This window comes from Limanda limanda, chromosome 8 (genome assembly GCF_963576545.1).
Source record: "Limanda limanda chromosome 8, fLimLim1.1, whole genome shotgun sequence".
Lineage (NCBI taxonomy): Eukaryota > Metazoa > Chordata > Actinopteri > Pleuronectiformes > Pleuronectidae > Limanda > Limanda limanda.
The window spans coordinates 7,540,053-7,559,594 of NC_083643.1; the positions used below are offsets into that span (position 1 = coordinate 7,540,053).

Genomic DNA, 19,542 nt, shown 5'->3' on the forward strand with positions numbered 1-19,542 from the left:
AGAGGGAAGAAGAGGGAGGAAGAGGGAAGAAGACAACTCACGCAAGGACTGACTTTTTTTTTATTGCTGCTACGGTACATCTGCAATGTTTTTGAGTACATTTATTTTTCTCTAGCGTGTGATGCACTTTATTCTGTTACACTCTCACATGCAAAGTGTATATTTATTGATTTAATTTTGTTATATTGCTGTTGACATGAAAGGCATTTAAATTGAATGTGTCATTAATACATTTTTTTGGAACATACAGTAGTCACAGACATCTGCACAGATTAGAGAAGCCAGTTTTCAGTAAAAGAATTAAAAAAAGATGTTGCACATGATTAAGTTTCACACTCGTCATTAACAAAGCTTAATAGGTGGGTAATCTAAAAGATGCTCTACATCATGAGAATTCAGCCATCTTGACAACAGCTGGTACCAAAGTCCCCTCGAACCAAACATGGGCTCATGGGATTCTGCGTCTGCCGATGTTACTTTGATGTTCCTCGTATGGGCGCCTCTCAGTCCTGCTAGACGTGGAGCGCCCGCTGCATCAGGCGAGCCGTCAGGGGGGAGTTCGGCCTCACGGCATCACGCTCGACTAGAAGACATCTGGAGGGATTCAGCAGAACACAAGGCGGCACATGGAGATGAACACAGATTCAGAGAGAGTACACGCCGAGAGGCTAAACTGATCAATAATGGACGTGCAACATGGGGTACAGACGGGCGATGTCGGTTACTTAATGGGAGCACTGACAGATAGTGTTCTACATGGAGGCGACAGCGGAGCAGGAGGACAACAGGAGTGGGCAGCAGCTGTGCAGCATCGCCATGAAATCCACTGGAAGGACTTTCTATTCTCTCCCATATGGAAAAGAAAAGGGGGGAAAACACTGAAGTAAACCTATGTTTGGACTGAAGTCCCAGCTGTGCATTACCTTCCCAGCTTCTGGTGGTGCTTATCCTCTGACTTCAGTGCTGCATGAATGAGCAGCTGATTGAAGACGTCCCTCTGAAAACAACAGTGGACAAAGCCATTAGGAAAGACGTTTCTCCAGAGCTGCACTGTGTGTATAGTCTTTCTATCCTTTTGTGTTTTTCTGTATAGTGTTGTAGTGTAAACTGTTGCACCTTGGGGGACGGTCTTATGAACACAAAGGACATAAAAATCCATCAGCATCCATCACACGGATTCATTATTCATACACTGGTGCACTGTGCAGCACATTCTCTCACTATGTAACATGTTCAGAGGCTGGAAGGCTTGAGCTCTTATGGAGAGTGTTCTTCACCTCTGGCCTATTTCCACTTCAACAGGGATTTGGAGTTTTACTCCAGAAAACAAACACAAAACAATGTGATTGATCCTATTCAAACTGAATAAAGCCTCAAGGCTGAGAGCTTGCCAGTGGTGCATCACAGAGCTGGAGTTGCATTTCAATTATTTGAGTTGGCTTTCGAGTTTTACTACATTTCTGCGGAGCTCACCTGAGCGTCGCTGCCACCGATCTCCACGGTTCTGTAGCGGAGAGGGTACAGGAGCTCCACCGCTCCACCGTAGTTGCCCTGGTCGTACTCCATCATCGCCTGACACATGGGTACACCCAGAGATCCAGCCAGCTGGTGCTGCTGATTCTCCCCTGGCTCCCTGTGAAGAAAATTAATGGTTAGAAAAGAAAAAGAGACATATCTTGTGTTGGAAGGTTTAGAAACTAGCTCTCAAGGCAGAATGCTTTATGGGTTGTACAGTCGTGGAGGAGTACATCTGCGATCCCAAGAATAAAATACTTTCTAGTTTGAACTTCTTCATGCACTTTACTTTCACAAGGGTGTGCATCTTTACTGAGGAGGATACAGCCCTACCAATAAATGTTTTGCTTATTTACAAATAGACGATGCAAGAAATGTGCAGATAAAATGGATGTAAGGATGTACAGATAAAAAACATGCAATAGGTATTTGAAATTTAAAACAACCAGCCAATAAAAAAAGATGTATTCACTGCCGACTGACCACTGAGCTGAGGAAGCTGCTTCTGAGATCTCATATCTCAGAAAAGCAGACACCCAAGGTGAGTGACAGACTGAAGCCCGGTCACAGAGCGAGAGAAGCGGATGGAAACTAAAGAACATTGGATTTTAAAGTGACTTTACCGGAGCTCGACACAACCTGCTTTATTTTAATTTATCTTCCTGTTTCCTGCAGCGGCCTCCTGCTTGACTATCTGCTATTCCTAATTTTTAATGGCTCCCAGCAGAATAAAGTCCAGTTTGAAGTCAGAGCTGAAAAGGTTTTTACCATAAATCCTCCACATCCATGTTTCACATCCCCTTTAATCTCTGATCTGTTAGTTTTTGAAGGATTAACAAACACAGTCCCAGAATGTCCTCCAAACATGCGATACACATAAAAACGAGGAGATGTGACATCTTACTCAACAGCACGTTATGAAGAACAGCTGACCTGCATCTGTGTTCATTTACTTGTGCTGTTGTCGTAAATACCCTATTAAAGTGAAAAAAGACAATCGGTTTTGTGTCTCTGATGGTGATTTGTTTTCGCAAATATTCCTCAAAATACCACGTTGAAAATGTATTCTTAATTAATGGAAACAACAGTTGCATAGTTCTGCTTGGAAAGATGTGCATTTGGTTCCTTAACAAATAAAAAGAACTGAGTTAAATTATTCATAGAGAATCTAAACAATAAGGACTCTCACAATCTTAAGGTTTAATTTAAACTCCTCCTCATCTTCCCTGCTATTATTTCCACTCATTAAAAAGGAACATTTCCATCTTTAAGTATGAAAATCCATGAAACCTAAAGCATAGCTCCGGGTTGGTGTATTTGAACACACTGCGGGTATCAGAGTATTACTACAGTGAACAGTGAAAGGCAGGAATTCACTTCCCTACGAGACACTTCATCCAGTTGTGAGGCTTCTCTGGGATTAGCTAATCCCGAGAGTCGCTGCCACCGAGTGTGAAAACACCAGGTCAAAAATATGGATTATGTAAAACTCTGCAATCCCTTTCGAACCAAGGCAATAAAAGTGACACGGTATATGTGAATGATGGGATTAAATAAATACAAAGCTCCAACATGTCTGCGTCTCGCCTGGTGACTTAATTAGGAATAGAGTGCCTCATTCCCCCCCCCCCCCAGACTCCTGAAACATGGGTTAAATGATGTAACAGTGAAAAAACATGAGAATTTAAAGCACTGGTTTCAAACTGCAGCTTTTCTGTGGGTTTTCTGAGCGAGACAGAGCACAGAGCACAGGCTGTCCGCGGCCGGGATGCCAGAACATATTATGACCACACAACTCCACAGAGGCTGCAGCCGCTCGCACAACATCTGCTACAGAGGGAAGACCCCCGGTCACCGAGATGGACCGCAGCTCCGAGTTCTCTCTCTCGCTGTCTCGCCGTCCTACGCTCAGCCTTGTCTCTGCTTTACATAACGCCTGGTTGGGCTCTTACGTAAGAGTGGAAGCAGCATCGAGGTTTGCAGCGGGTGGGAGGAGAACTCACTTAGCCAACTCCTGGAGGCCCTCCAGCAGACGCTGCGACGTGCCGCTCTCCTTGGCGCCCAGCGACGCCATCAGGAAGTGGACGTCGTTGAACAGGGTCACGTGGTCGTCGGTGTGAGGCCGTGTGACCTGGAGCAGCTCCCGACAGCGCTCCTTCGTGCACACACCTGAAACAGGCACCGAAACAAGGAGGTAAATCGGGCTTGTAGGCGGCATAAAGGCTCCGAATTCAGAATTCGTTTTTTTGTTTAAACAGAGTAAAGAAATGTCTGACACAGCACCTGGGCTTCAGATTAATGAGCTGTGATGAATGGGGTTATCTCACCTCCACAGTTTCACTTTCACACCATTTTAAATCATCTCAAAGCAGATGTTGCCCTTCAGCCCATTAACAACAAGTTAACAAATGTTTGCGGTATTTTTTGTCGAGCCAATTAGCGTCGTAATAACGTTTTGCATCTCACAGCAATGACACGCTTCATTTCCTACGATTTTTATCAAACTCTGATCAGTGGGGTCCAGGACACCGGGAACAATAGATGGACACAAAGATCCTGAAGAAGATGAGGGTCAGAGAAGAGGCTGTTAAATTTTGGGTGCGAATCCGGATCAGGGGGCGGATGGAGAATATTTTTAAACTTTCTTTAACGTCGTGAGATTGGGAGTTTAATAAAGATTTGGATCTAGCGAATCAAAACTTTATTTCATAGGCGACAGTTCGGCCTTGACAGATGTACGAGCTCTTCCGAGTCTAGTTTCATCTTTGTTATTTTATCTTTTCACATCTCTTTCAGTATTTCATTATTAGGTCTACTCCAGTTTATCTGTCTCCACCTGCCTTTGGTGTTTCCTCATATCAAATTGATGAGACTTCTTGATAGCGTGTCCTCAGTTCCTGTTAATATTGTCTCGATACGTGCGCTGATGGATGAGGAGACTTGTTTTTATTGCTTTTTATTCTGTAAAGTGCTTTGTGTGACATGGTTTGTGTCAGAGACATCTTCAAAAATCAAAGCCGTACTTTCACACCCAGACTTCCTACACACACCATTCTTCTCTACACTGGACCACTGCAACTCCTTCCTCTCTGGTATCAGCCAAGAGTCTCTCTCCCGCCTCCAACTGGTTCAGAACGCAGCAGCTCGGCTTGCTTCTCTCCATTGGCTCCCTGTCCGTTTTAGAATTAATTTTAAGATTTTACTGATCACTTTGAAAGCACGCTGGGCCCCAAGCTAAATCACAGCCTTAGATCTTCAGGTCGAGCCCTGCTTGCTGCTCCAAATTCGAGGTTGGAAACTAAAAGGTGCTTTTTCCTCAGCTTTGGAACGGCCAACCTGAGGAGACAAGGCTCGCAGGGTCAGCGGCTTCTATTATATCACCTCTTTAAACCCATTTTTATAGACTTGCTGTCATGTGTTTATATTGTTTTCTTCTCAATTTTTATTTTACTTGTTTTATTTACTTGTTATTGTCATATTACTGCTTTTACGTGTTCAAGTTTTCATGTGACCCAGCTCTTTATTTATTCATTTGATTTGAACACTAACCATCTAAACGTGGGCGTCTGGCCTCCTTGTCACATTGTTATTTCTCTTATATAACTATTTGCTGTCAAAGTGCTTTATAAATAAATTATTATTATTATGATTGTGTATAATTAAACATGATTTTGATTTCCGATGTTAATATGCATCTCACCTTCCATTTCCAGTCGGCTGAGCAGTGAACAGGCGTCAACAGTGTCCAACATGGATCCTGTGGCTTTACAACGTCTGAAAATCTGAGAGAAATATACATGTTCAATATTCACCTTGAAAACTGAAGGCTGAACAAACATCTGCCTCCCACAGAATGACATTTCCAGAGGAAAAAAAACCCACGGGCATCTCCATGTTTTGCTGGATTCCCCCGACGTGAGCTGTTAAACATTCATGAATATCATCTAACTTTACGTAAGAATTTCTGTTTCCCTCCAACTCGTGTCGGCCCTGAGTAACATTATGAAATGTTCTTGTATCGGTGCAGGACATCAAAAAGCTTTACTCTCACATGGTGTCTAGTATTTTTAGAGCGAATAAAAAAAAAATCCTCCTCTTCATCGGTTGACACTGAAAATGACTTCCATTTGTTCACACTTGCCCTCTTGGATCACCAGAACAACACATTGCTTTTAGTGCGGATCCCCTGTGTATTGGTACATGCATGGGAAGAAGAAAAGCCGCAGAGTGTACTCAAGACAGATATACCATCAAGGTTTTTTGATGCAAAACCCTCGGCACAAACTGACCTGAGAGTCGTATATCTGCAGCGCGGCTTCGTACTGCCCCTGTGGAGGAGGAAGAGGAGGTGAGAGGGAGGAATGTGAATAACTTCAGACCTGAAAGACAAGCCGGGGGTTACAGATCACGTAGCGCGGATGCAAACACAAATTAATCTCCCGAGGGGAAAGGATATCGTAAATACAAGTTCCACAAACACTCCCACCGCCAACTACTCGCTTGACTGAGAAAACCCATTATCATCTTTACCTTCTCGATGAAGTATAGAGCCCAGTGCCAATAGTTGTGACTGGCCAGGACGTCAGAGACCTGGAATTAAACAATGCATATTGTATTTTAATTTGTAAATTTGATTTGAGTGGACTGGGTGACTGGGATGTGCTTCATCATTAAGAATAAACACTCGTACCTGCCAGTCTTTCTCTCGACTTTCCATGAACTTCAAACCTTTGTCCACTTCTGCCCTCATCTCATACACATGAGCGACCGAGTGGACGGACCAGGCGTCGCCCGGAGTCAGGCGGAGGCCCTGCACCGGAGAGAGAACACAGATGAAGAGAGGAGATGTATCTGCTGCACCAAAGTAAAACGACAATTCCAAAATAATGGGCTCGCTTAACTCCCAGTCTTTCATTTTTGTCTTTGATTCTACAGAGAAGATTTGGGAGCAGCAGAGGTTTCGGCTCCTCTGCTTGTTATCGATCCTTCCACGGCAAACGACTCACTTACCGAAATGAGACGATCAGAGGCAAAGAGTTTAACACGGAACAATCAGGAGCGAGTCTCACCTCCATCGCCACTTTCTCCGCCTTGTCATAGAAGTTACATTCCAGCAGACCGAAGGAATACAGTCCATTCAGATAACTGAGAGGAGAGGGAAACAAAACAACTCTTTAAAGCCGGATCATTTACGAGGGATTTATTGGTGTTGGGTTTTGTTTATCGTTCTGGTTCAGCCTGTATGTCTGCACACACGTTATCATCTGTTCTGTGTTTGATTGCTCTGACCTGTCGGTGAGAGCTCCCGGCTGAACGACACCTCCTTTAACCTGCATTCCCAGCATTTCCTCTCTACCTGCCCTCAATCAGTCACTAAGCTTCAAAAGACTCTTCAGTGCACAAAGACCTGTTCTACCACCACCTCTCTCTTTACAGGCCACCTGAACCTGTCCTCTTTTGTCCCCTTTGGTTTTGTCCTACTGACCTGACTGCTCACCTGACACTAATCTGTTCTTAATGCTTAGGATCACTTCTCACCTGAGCCCGACAGATATGGATTTTAAGGGCCGATAGTGGTATCAGGGAGTAAAAATGTCCGACAGCTACTATATTTTACATTGGCAACATTTCATAGAATGTCAAGGACAAAGAACTTTAACAACAATTCACACTTTAACCATAAACTTTACAATATATGACTGTAAATAAAAAATACACACTATAGCAATTGTCGTGTATTCGTTAGAGTATGTCGAGACTTTATTTAGTCTCGAAGGGGGGTTATGTCGTGTATTCGTTAGAGTAGAACATGTTGGTGTATGTTCAAAACATAATTACGGGCTTACGTATACCATACCTGCCTTCTGGACTCTCAGACATTCTCAGAGAGTCCTCCAGATGTTTATCTTAGAAGTTCTCTACCTTTTTGAAATGACCTTTGACTCTCAGAGTGACCTCTCACTTGCTAATGGATGGGAGTAGAAGGAATGTTCTTGACCAATGTGTCTTCATGTTCGGACACAAAAACATGTCCCTCTTTAGTCAGAAATCCCATGGGGGACGGCATTTACCTGAAGTCATGGGCGGAACCAATCTCTCTATATATACTGTGTGTCCGACCCCTGGAAGTCGGACTTCACCATTTGGCTGTGTGATTTCTCCGAGTCTCTGGAGCTCGTCCTGACCTGTGAAACTTCTGTGTAATAAACTCATGTTAAACTGCAAGTTCTGGGTCCGCGGTTTCCTTTCCTTCATCATCAACTTCTACAACCACATCAACCTCTCGGCTGACGAGAATACACTTCACAATCATATAAACACAACTTGAAATCATATAAAGAAAAACCATATCTTCTACGTGAAGAATAAACTTTAATGCTCATCCTTTAAAAAGTTAATATCAGCCGATTTTGATCTGCCAACGGATAAATTGATCCGACTCTACTACTGAACTTTGTTTGACTGCCACATTCAAACACCACCACCGCTCCACCACCCTCTGTATATCAGAGAGGAAATCTAACCTTAGACCTGATAACATTCAGAAAAAACCTGTCTCTCCGCATGTTACTCCATTGAAAATAGATTCTGTGTCTTTTCACTATTGGTGTCTCTGCTCCCATGTTCCCTCACTTTGAGTTCAGCCTTTTCTCTCACAGAAACTCACAGAAAAGCAGAGACTACTTTGGTAAACACGCCTCAAGCCATAACAACTAAAGGTCATAAAACTTGTTGTTGACGATTTCTATTAAACTGGCAGATTTACAAAGGCTGTACTGTGGTAAATCAGCATATTATAATAATAAGACAGAAAAAAATCCATCTTCTAATTTTGACTGACACTCCTTAAATACATGATCATCTATTACAACTCAACTTAATCCCCTGGGGGAATCTCTGCGTGTTTGTAATGAATGAGACATAATTTGATATATATTGTTGTGATAAATAAAGCAGTGACAGTGGATTAAGTGTGTGTGTGTGTGTGTGTGTGTGTGTGTGTGTGTGTGTGTGTGTGTGTGTGTGGCAGGCTGCAAGTGTCTCTAATTAGTTTTTAATAAAGTCAACACCATCATTAGTTTGCCGTTAACCCTCGAGTGTCACCGTCAACAACCAAATTACTGCAACATGAGGGGAAGGTTTAAATTTTACTATATCGTCCCATATTGTGCCTCATCATGTATTTTATAGTTTTGATATCAATGAGGAGACATATTGTGGTTTTAAGCATCAAAGGTCATCTCACTTTAATTTTACATCTCCTCTGTGAAGCTTTAGCTCTTTAGCTGTTTGCTAAATATGTCTGCGTGGTGGTCCGAGCCAAGCATGTGGTTTATAGCAGGTGTTATGAGATTTGAAAGCTCATTATGATTACATGCACAGTTTATGAGTTACTATGAATTATATAAAGTGTTTTGTCTCACTGTACTTGTCCAATAAATCAATTCTTACATGCTGTCCACTGATGAACTGAACAAATTATAGATGACGTGTGAAGTCAATGTTTGTTTCAAAGACCTAATTCATTAGTTTTCACATGATTTTGCCCCAAAATGCTGATGTCTGATGGTAAAATGCTGCTTCCTGTACCTGTACAAAGGAATGTGTGGTTTCCAGTGAGGCAGCACCCTGGCCACGGAATCTCTCATCCGGGTCTTGGCTCCCCAGTAGAAATATCCATCTTGGGCGAACTTGAGGGCGAGCATATCAGTGGGGTGATCCACCAGAATGTCTTCCCAGACGTCACAGGCCTTGAGAAAAATTCTGAAAGGAACATAAGTCACAGTTAAAGACAAAGGACGACAGAAGGAATGTTCAATGAGAATCGCACTCAGCGAACTTTCTGCTGAGTGTAGGGAATGTGAGGCGCTTGGAAAACATTAAGAGCCCTGCAAGACTTCATTAAGAAACATAAAGGCCTTCAATATTTCCATATATGCAAATAAGACACTGCAGAGAGAATAGAAATATTACTTGTGAGACTGTGTTTAAGTCTGTGTAGATGGATGCTGGGGATCTGAGGCATGTGATTGCCTCCCAGACAGGGGACACGGACAAAGAGCTATTTGATGAATGGATAAAACTCATTCTTCAGTCTTCTGATGACTAAAGAGACGTCATTATTTTCCGTGGCAACATGTTTCCTCTGGCGTGATAATGAACACAGCTAATGCTCTAATGAGCCTGAATATTGATTCAATACAACCATTAAAAACAACACGCATGTGGACAGCACGCAAACCACAATGATGTATGTGTTTACTCATGTATTTATGTGTATATCTAGAGAGCAGGGAAGTGAGAAGCCGGGCGTGAACTCAGAGCGGCTCACTTCTGATCGGCTCACCCAGGACGCGTGTTAATGTGAGATGTAAACAAGGCCTGAGAGTCTGTTCACTGCCGTCTGGTGAACTCCGAGGGGGCTAGTGTGGGTTTTATTTAAAGTGGCCTCCGTCGAGCTGCTCCATCACGAAGGCCTGACTGGTGGAGTGACGCTGGGTTGCTCGTCCTCTTGGCAGGTTCTTCTGAAGCCGAGTTCTCCATCACCTCCCTGACCTTGACTCTTCATGCCCAGCTTCTCAAGTTGGCTCAAGGAAAAGACCCAGAGGTTCTTCCATTGTAAATAATAGAAGCCACTGAGTTCCTGGTACCACTCACAGTTTTAAAAAATGGATTTATACCCATGTCATGATATGTGTCTCGCCCTTAGAACTCGTGACTTGGTTTTTGAGCTGAACTGAATGTGTGGTTTTCTCTGTCTGCTTTTCTCATCTTCTGTCAAGTTCTAGATTCTTCCCAAGCAAACAGGATCTGTTGAATACTATTTTGAGTTGCGCAGAAAAGGGTCTACATACTTTGGTCATAAAGAGATTTAAATCTTTGATCTTTAATACATTTGTAAAACATCAGAATACAAAAAAACATGCTTTTATTTTTCTATGTGGGTTTTTTAAAATATATAAAATTTGCATAGTCCATCACAATTTGGGAAAAATGCAAAGTGTTTGTGAGATTATACTTTTTTGGGGCAATTTTTAATTTTAATTTTAGTTTTGTATTTGTGTTACAAGTTTTAATTCACATTGACTCACAGTCATGTTTTCATACACTCTATTACCAAGACTTAAGATTTCCTGAGGATGTACTGGCCAGTATGAATGTTACATCATCCAACAACTACTGCTCCATCTGACAAGGAACCATTGTGCACATGAGAAACAAAACAGGGACTTGTGCATTCCATCGTGTTTAGAAGAAAAAGGAAAATGAACTCATGTTAACACCCCTGAGAGGAAATATTGGGACTAATATGAAAAATCCATCTCCTCTCTTTTGACTTTTCAACAGCCAGACTCTTACCCGCGTGAGAAGAGCTCCATAGCCTTGACATGGAGCTTCTCCCTGGGAGTGATGTCCTGGTTGCTGGCCAGCTCCACCGTGTGAGTCACGGCACTCGCCAGGCGCTCATTCAGCCGGAGGGAGCTCGCCATCGCCGCCAGCTCCAGCCCGGTGCTCATCACATGGCCCATAACTGCAGGGGAGATAAATCCAACTAGCTCTTTTCTTTGTGGAAGGTAATTTAAAACACTTGAAACGTCATATGCACTCACCACAACACTAGAACACTATAAAACACTTGAAAACATCGCGTGCACTTGTAAAACTTTTCCTTTTGAACTGCAGAGCACAGATATATATCACTGCTTAGATGTGTTTCTCATCCCCATCGTGTGCCTCACTGATAACATGGGGATCTCTACGAAAACCCACTGCACGCTACATGTTAATTCCAGTCATGAAATCAGACACGTGCACTTACAAAGATATGATTCCAAAGATTGATTCTAAACAAATGCTTTGTTCTTTATCCAAGACGATAAGAAAAAGGGGAAGTAGGAAACACATTTGATTGTTTCCTTTTTGTAGTATGGATGTATTTAAATTGGGGTTCAACCCGATGACCTTTCCCCGGATGTTAACTATTACATATAAAACAGGGATATTAACACCTCAGATCCATAAGTTACTATGAAAAGCGTTGTTCCTGGATCATGGCACTGGTGGATTTGTCTATATCTCCTTTATTTTGTATATTCCTTACACTTAAGTATTGTATCTTATGACTTACTGATGCGGATTTCTGACTCTTGCTGCTGAAATATTGCAAATTTCCCCATTTCTCCTAAGGAAAAACAATGATTCTGGCACAGTTTCCTTCATTCACCTTTATCCTTAAGCCTTCAGCCTTGATTGTGTTTTTATCTCCTTTTAAAATGTCTGCGTCCATGCCAGGTTTATTGTGAAAGTGCCTCCCAGCAGGACTTACCTGGTTAATACACCTAAAGATTACCTGGCAGGAATGATATTTGATTCCTTGCATATTTACCAAAGGTAGGATCGGCCGTCTGCATGGCGGACATGCATCCTTCAAACCCTCCCACGGTTTCATCGTTCCTCCAGGTCACGTACTAGGAGCCCACGAGACAAGGATGGATGTAGTTAACTGTGACGTAGTGAAACATGGTGCAGAATGACAGCGTGGAGGAGGAGAGTATTCACCTGTGTAAGTAGGGCGTCATAGAGTTTGCAGGCCTCATTACTGGTGGTGGAGAGTTCAAGACCCTCGGCCCTCCAAGCCTGTCACACACACACACACACACACACACACACACACACACACACACACACACACACACACACACACACACACACACACACACACACACACACACACACATATTAACACTGCATTCATTAGGATGTCACACATAAGAGTCTTATCACGGTGGAGAATCCCCATATTTGCAGATAGATAGCTTACTGTGAAAACTGTGCCACGTTAGGTGTTATTAATCCTTTCACCCGTAGAGGTCACTAAAGTGGACAGATATTCCAAAGCCATTTTTTTTTGCAAATGCATGGGTTTTGATGGGTTAAATACTTCATCTTCCACCCTAAATCAATTAGTTAATGTCATTACAACCTAATTTTGTTTAAAAATAGTTAGATGCTTATGTAAGTGAATGGGGAGCTGGGAAATAATTATAAACTGTGTATTCTCTGCAGAGAGAACTGTGAATCTTTACAGGAGAGAATATTAGAGAGTAAACCTCGAGAGTATATTAGAGACGGTAAGTTAAGTTGTGTTTTGCATTTGTCAAGCTCTATTGTATGTTTTTTTGTATATATTAATTTATAGTTTTTGGCATTATTTTATTAAATTAGTTTGTTAAATACAGCTTTCTTTAGTCCACTCAAGTGAACATGTAAAACTTTTTCTTTTGAAGCCTAAAGATGAAGAATAACACTTTCTTACCTCAAATAAAAGCACAACTACACACCTCTGGTAAACTGTCACTCAATTATTGTGTTGTTTATGACTTTCTGAGTTTAACCCCCCCTAATCTCCCACATTCGTCTCATGTGACCTCAACACGTCCTGTCGCCTCCTCGTTTCAAACCTGCAAACAACAAGCACTTCCGGTCACGACCAACACCTGGGAATCGAACACAAACACTGACCTCACAATCCCTGAAGCTCGACGCGATCATGTCTGACAGCTCGTCTCCCACAGCTGGACTGTAACTGCACCTGTCAAGCTGCTTTTCAACGGAAGTCAACTTCAGGAACAACCGTTTTTTCAGAATAAGAGCATGAACTACACACGGCTGGTGGGTGTCTGCGTCTAAAAATCAATGCGTACTTTCTGGTGTTGATGTGTTCAGGTGTATTTTCTACGTTTGCGTTTTTCCCCGAGTGTGATGTGTGTGTTTGAAATGTGAAGAGTCGGTGCAGTTTTATTCAGGTCTCTTGTTTTGTGAAGCTTCCGGCCGCGCGGTCACTTCTAAGAGTTCGTGGCTTCACAGATTTCACGGAGGTTTCTTTTCTTTGTCCCGAGGCGGGTTTACTAATGTTGTTGACTTTATGGAAGTTTCACAGGAAATCTGACAGTGTGTAACCTTGTGGACCAAATATTGATTCAATATAAAAACACTTTGTTTGTGTTGCTGATGACACACGTGATACTCAACTTATATAATCACCCACATGGACAATAAACACACATTCATGTGTAGCCAGGCATACACATGTAAAGTAATATGTTCCTATATGTATACACAAAACATGTGGTAGATACATTAAACTCATTGCATGTGCATTTCAAATCTATGTGTGTTGATAGAGATAGATATATATAGATTGTACATACATGCACGTGTATATTTATACTACATCGTGTATGATAGAAAGTTATATACGTAGATTATACATACGTTCATGCACATGTATTATGTACATCTACTCCATTCAGTGTACAATAGAGAGATATAGCTATACATGTATATAGAGATAGACATATAGATATAGATAAATATAGATATGTAGATATATGGATAGAAAATGTCTAAAAATAAGTTTCAGTGGACAAACGAGTAAAAGAACAACTGCATTGTTTTATTGCCGTTCTCAGCATACATCCAACACCCCTATGCATTATAGCTACATGAAGCATTTACATTATGAGTCGTGTGTCTGCGGAACAGTTTTTAAAAATTAGGATTCATTTTCTTTACATATTATACAGTTTGCACACATGTTAATAAATATCAATACAATCAAGTTCAAACTCATCACACACCGTCTAAAACAAGAGGAACCCTTAAAATTATGTAACACTTTGTATTTACAGCTCATAGCGAGTCATAAATATAGCCTCTAGTGTTTCTGTGCTGTAAAACAGTGACCACCTGGATTTCTTTACAGTTGTCGACAAGGCTGTTAGTTTGACTGCCCTCCAGATAAACCATAATGCTCCTGTCTGATGCCAGGCGCTCATAAAGCTCTCTGCATCTCTTCAGCGGCCCATTTCAAATCCTCTTATTTGTTTGCTCGGGGTCCTGCTGCTGTAATAAAAGTTTCTGCAAAAGAAGTTAAAAAAACAAAAAAATCTCGAGTTCCAGTGGGATGCACCGATGTGACTAGCTCAAAAATAACTCAGAAAATAATAAAACATAAATTAAATATAGAGAATGATAATGAAAAAAAAAGGCATCTTGTTCAAGGGTAAAGGATTAACACTGCCATATAGTGATCCAAGTGTTGTCTAGTGGGTGTGGGTGTGTGTGTACGCTGCTGTTGTGTTGATGTTGCAGATTCAAACAACAGAGACAGTCCTGTGGCACAAACCGAGTAATGTGAGCTACAATAATCTCCCATTAAACAAAAGTGAAATCAGATTCATTAATGACGACGAGAACATCACAGTGAGAACAGGTGGGAGAAACTCGTTTCAACCTGAAGACAGTTTTGCCTTTTACAAGTTGAATCTTTTAGTTTGCCAAAAAGCAGGAAACATTCAAATCCCCAAAAACGAACATGGATGAGTATTTGTAAACGTTAACGGATCGGTGTGATGCACAGTGAACGGCTTCTCACAGAGAGGCCCGTCACAGTCCAGTCACGTGTCGTGCTTGAGTGTTCATAGAAAGTACAAGTCCATATTGTGTGTGTGTAGCTATAAGAGCAGTTGTGAGGATCCTCTATGTTCCTACAACCTTCATTCCTGACATGCAGTGGCTGACGGGGGGGCTGGGACTCGTGCACAAGTGCAAGGTAATGAAATTCTGGGCACTCTCCTGCTTATGTACATTTAAAAAAAAAGAAAGAAATAATCTTTTTCTGTTAAAAGCAAACAAACAGAGCTTCATAAATATATAAAAACGTGGCCATGTTGAATGGGCTCTTTGTGTCGACTCACTAAACGCTGCGGGGGGGGGGGGAAGAAAAGAGAAACATGGGGTCTGTGGTTCATTAGGAAGCAGAAGTCCGTTTGTCACGGGATGGAAAGGCAGCTTCAGCAGAGAATGTCCTTCCTACAGTCAGAGTGAGCATTTACACACAAATACACTCTCACACACACACACACACACACACACAGACACACACACGTCTGTAGCGAGAGCAGAGAACACCTTCATCCGCTGAAAACGTGACTTGCGCTACACGGCTGTACACAGAAAACACAACTCTCTACAGTTCCTTTAACATCAGCAGGACCAAACTGCACTCTTCCCTTTAGATAATCGAGAATGAAACAAGTCTTTAAACATTCTCCCAAAGCGCACCCCCCCCTCCCTTCTACACTTGAGAGGATCCACTTCAAGGCTGTGATGATAAAGTTGTGGGAAAAAAGAACTTGCCTCTCCCCCTTACAGAGGGAGAGAGCGCAAGCAAAAACTGCAGAGTGAATAACCGGGGCCGCCTGTGGGGCAGTGGATATGTAAACGTGACAGACTGCTTCCATGTCAGCGGCAGCCACAGTGTTTCTGTGTGTTGTGTCGGGGATAATCTTTACACATTCACTGCTGCAGGTGTGACAGTTTGACGCCGACTGCCCGTGTAATGATTTTAGGCAGACGTGATCAAAGATGATGCGTGCGAGTCTGAGAACGCCAATCGTCTCTCTCCGAACCCGATGAGAGGGTTATGTCTCGTTCCTCAGGCCCAGTGACATAAGCCTTTGGAGAGCATGACCGACTCCAGGTCCTTGTCCTCTTCTTTCTCCCGAAGCCTCTGCTCCTCCAGGAGAGCCACCAGGGAGTCCCGCTGCTCCACCACCTCCAGCATCTCGTTCAGGATCTGCTTCTCCTGGGCCAGCTCCTTCTCTGCCTTCAGGTGGTCTGAGAGAGACGGAGACAAACCAGGCATTTAAGGGGGAATAGATCAAAAGCAGAATAAACTTGTATTTATTAGTGGTGGGGGAGAAAATCGATTCTGTTCAGTATCGCGATATTTTTGCGCCCGCGATACTAGCAACTTTTTTTTTTAAATACTTTATTTACAATTATATATGTAACAGCCCCTGGCTGGCAAAGCATGACGAGGAGAGTTTCAGAGTTTAAAAGATACCTAGTGTGTCTGCGGGAAGGATGCTCTCCACTGCAGGAGATAGAGTAACGGACCAGAGGAGCACTTTAACATCTGAGCATGTTCACCAACTCCTTTTACTGAACAAAAATGCCAATATTCCCAAATGAATTTAACATTTTGGGTCATGACCTTGCAGCCAGCTGGACTGGACTCTAGCAGCACACATTTTTGTTTATTTTTCTCAACTTTATTGAAGCTCTAAGATACTCTTATTTGTATGATTATTCTCCGGTTTATGTTACTCTATTATGTCTGCTTGATGTTACTGTATTGTATTTAAATAATTGTAAGTTATGTGCTGGGAGCTCAGCGTTCATGTGAGAGGTCTCCTATTCAGAAAATAATTACTAAGGTCCTGTGTCCTGAATGTTCAAGGACAAAGTTTTTGCACTACCCTTTCTTAGTTTTTGCACTTCAGTTAATGTGTAGAAGAAAATGTTGTTCACAGAATTAAATGTGACATTTGAAGTGAGTTGAGCAGTCTTATTTTCCTCATTTTTTGTAATGCCTTTGAATAATATGGGGAACATGATTCGCAATATATCGCAGAATCGAATCGCAATACTTGCAGTATCGCAATATATCGCCGAATCGCAATACTATTGAATCGTGGCCCAAATATCGCAATACTATTGAATCGTCACATTTTTGCCAATTCCCACCCCTAGTATTAATACAGTCGGGACGTTCAGACCTTTGGTAAAGGGCTGTTAGTGAAGGTGCCTCTTAGAGTACAGCTCAGGCCACAGTTTTGTATCCACACTCTAGGGCCCATTTCTTGGTAATTTACAGGTGCGTCATTTCAGTTTGGGAGTCCACCAGAATGGCTTTAAATACTGTAAATATGGATTTATGTCTTATACCATGCACTGCAGCACTAGCTCAGCTGCTGTTGCCTCCCAGAAGGCCCAGTCTGCCCTGATCAGTCAACAAGCCCATTAACCAGACACGTCCTGATCAGCTGTAAACACCACTCTAGCCATGGGAACAGACGGGTTTGTTTTTTTCCCGTAGCAATTAAAGTCCAACTAGCCAGACGATGGGCACATCAGGTTACATGCAAACAAGGCCTTTAATCTAATCCTCAGTCTTGTGTTTACCTTCCACAGCCATCCGCTCCCTGAGTTCCTGCTGCAGTCGGCTCTGTCGATCCTCCAGCTCCAGCTCTCTGGCACTTGGGGACAGAAACAAAGTTTGGACAAGATGAGTTTGTCTCCCTGATCAATTACGGCCTTCACCGTTTATATTTGCAGCCTTTGTCTTCATTTATCTGGGCAACCATTTGTTTCAATGACTGGTTGTTCTGAAAAAGCGGAAAATTTATCTGGACCTTGAAATGAGATAAGACTGAGTTACTTAATAACCTGTCATGAGGTTATAAAAGGAGCTTCTCTAAATGGATGGCCAACGTGACCTCATATTATTTCATCATGTTGTGAAATGACCACGAACTTTACAAGGGTTAACAACCTTTTAAAACCTATGATATAATGTTAATACTCTTCATATAATAAGTAAGCAGTAAATCAGTAGGCTTACATCACGAGCTGACTCTATATAAGACGATATTGCCATTTAATTAATAATTGAATCTGGTTTTATTACCCTCATATTAAATTATGACATCATCGTCCATGTATCGCATTAGCAGGTTTGGGGGTGTGGCCGGATCCAGGGCTCCAGAGATTTAAATACTGGTTGTTGATTTGCTCTTCATAAACTTTACCCTCCACAATAAGATGATTCCAGATGAACTTTAGTGAAAACTCAACACCAGGGAAAACGGCTTATGAGAATAAGCCAAAAATAACTGGGCAACTACTAATGATACATGCCACAATGGCAGTTTTTTCATCTTGTAGCACTATGATGCTAACACTGTTGTAAAAGTAAAAATTAAAACAAAAAGCATAATATCATCTTAAAGGGTTAGGGTTATCCAGCCTTGTACTTACAATATCATGAGTTCGGACTCATAGCGGACGAGGGCGTTTTTCTCCTGCACCAGCTTGAACCACTCTTGCATTAGCTTGGGATCGTCCTTCTTGCCCATGCCTGGAGGAAGAGAGGGAGGCACAGAGCGGGGGTGAGGAAACCGAGCTGGGAGACACTGACACTGATGTCACACAGACAAGGACCGACACAGGCAGTGTGATGACAGCCAAGCCAGGATGTCCTCGCTGAGCGCTGGTGAGGTGGAGGAATGGACTCGACACCGACGTGGTCAGTTGCCCGACATACTTAAAGATGTCGTGCAGGAGACGGCGTGGAGTTACTCAGTTAATCAACTGTGTTTAGTGGGCAAACACAGACACACACACACAAGCAAACACACAAACAATACCTGTTGTTGCAAAGTAGAAGGGTTTGTGTTACCCAGTTTGGACATTGTGTCAGAAATAGCTGCTTGTTGGGAGCAACTACCTCCTCCTATTAGGTTTTATCCAGCGGGTAAGTAGTAAAAAAAAAAAAACAAACACACCAATCAAAATCCAAGTCATTACAGAGAAGTGAACCCGAGGACCGATAACGATTCTCCCTCCTCCCCGGCCCAAATATCGATGCACAAGCAGAAGTCAAATCCCTTCAGATGCCATTCATGCCGAGCGGCTTCGGGAAATGAGGGGAAAAGAAAAAAGACTCATTCCGCTGCTTTTACATATTTAATTACAAATTCACATGGTCATGGGATGACTTGTCATTGAGACCAATAGTGAAGCTGGCACTCCTCTATTAAGTCTGCCTCTGGGACACGGGGGTCCGGGCTTCATGCACTGCAGCTTTCTCGTAATCAGCCCGAGTCAGTCAGAGCACGGAGCGGCCGCCCCTCTGCAGTGCCACTGCACCGTATGCAGAGGAGAGCCGTCTATGTGGCATGCTTAGAGAGAAGTCTGCTGCCGGGGGGGGCGATGCATACGTTCATTTATCTGACTGCAGCAGGTGGAGCCAAGCAGTTTTCAATGAGACACCGAGAGGCAAAAAACCCCAATGCAGCGTGACATACTTAGCTGGGGAACAGGAGGCTCTTGCAAAACGAAAAGGAAAAACATCGTACACACATAAATTGCATGGCTGTGGTCTGGGGGGCTGGCTCT

The 19,542-nt window shown here is 42.6% G+C and overlaps 2 protein-coding genes across 2 annotated transcripts in view; both read right to left on the bottom strand.

The window, feature by feature from the left end:
* Nucleotides 1-42: 42 nt before the first annotated feature.
* Nucleotides 43-13,115, bottom strand: ttc38 (tetratricopeptide repeat domain 38). Its single transcript, XM_061075868.1, has 14 exons — nucleotides 13,039-13,115; nucleotides 12,076-12,153; nucleotides 11,903-11,984; nucleotides 10,876-11,047; nucleotides 9,106-9,279; nucleotides 6,585-6,660; nucleotides 6,206-6,325; nucleotides 6,046-6,105; nucleotides 5,805-5,843; nucleotides 5,216-5,297; nucleotides 3,519-3,684; nucleotides 1,474-1,633; nucleotides 924-997; nucleotides 43-594 (listed from the first exon to the last, which is right to left on the bottom strand). Exons 1-14 carry the CDS (start codon nucleotides 13,066-13,068, stop codon nucleotides 513-515), a joined length of 1,395 nt encoding a protein of 464 aa, XP_060931851.1. The 5' UTR covers nucleotides 13,069-13,115; the 3' UTR covers nucleotides 43-512.
* An 836-nt stretch (nucleotides 13,116-13,951) lies between these two features.
* The window catches only part of mical3a (microtubule associated monooxygenase, calponin and LIM domain containing 3a), a 63,746-nt gene continuing 58,155 nt past the window's right edge, over nucleotides 13,952-19,542 (bottom strand). Inside the window, exons 35-37 of the mRNA XM_061075863.1 lie at nucleotides 18,403-18,502; nucleotides 17,548-17,621; nucleotides 13,952-16,197 (exon numbers count right to left, since the gene is read on the bottom strand). Of these exons, the coding sequence (XP_060931846.1) occupies nucleotides 16,016-16,197; nucleotides 17,548-17,621; nucleotides 18,403-18,502 (356 nt within the window). The 3' untranslated portion in view covers nucleotides 13,952-16,015. The remainder of the gene's footprint in view (nucleotides 16,198-17,547; nucleotides 17,622-18,402; nucleotides 18,503-19,542) is intronic.

What these genes read in the sequence shown, in the direction of transcription:
- ttc38 (XM_061075868.1), bottom strand. Translation starts at nt 13,068, where the DNA reads ATGATCGCGTCGAGCTTCAGGGATTGTGAG. An exon ending in CCACACATTCCTTTGTACAG is followed by an intron (nt 6,661 to 9,105) that starts GTACAGGAAGCA and finishes CTCTCCTCTCAG; the next exon opens with TTATCTGAATGGACTGTATT. An exon ending in TCGGTGGCAGCGACGCTCAG is followed by an intron (nt 998 to 1,473) that starts GTGAGCTCCGCA and finishes TGTTGTTTTCAG; the next exon opens with AGGGACGTCTTCAATCAGCT.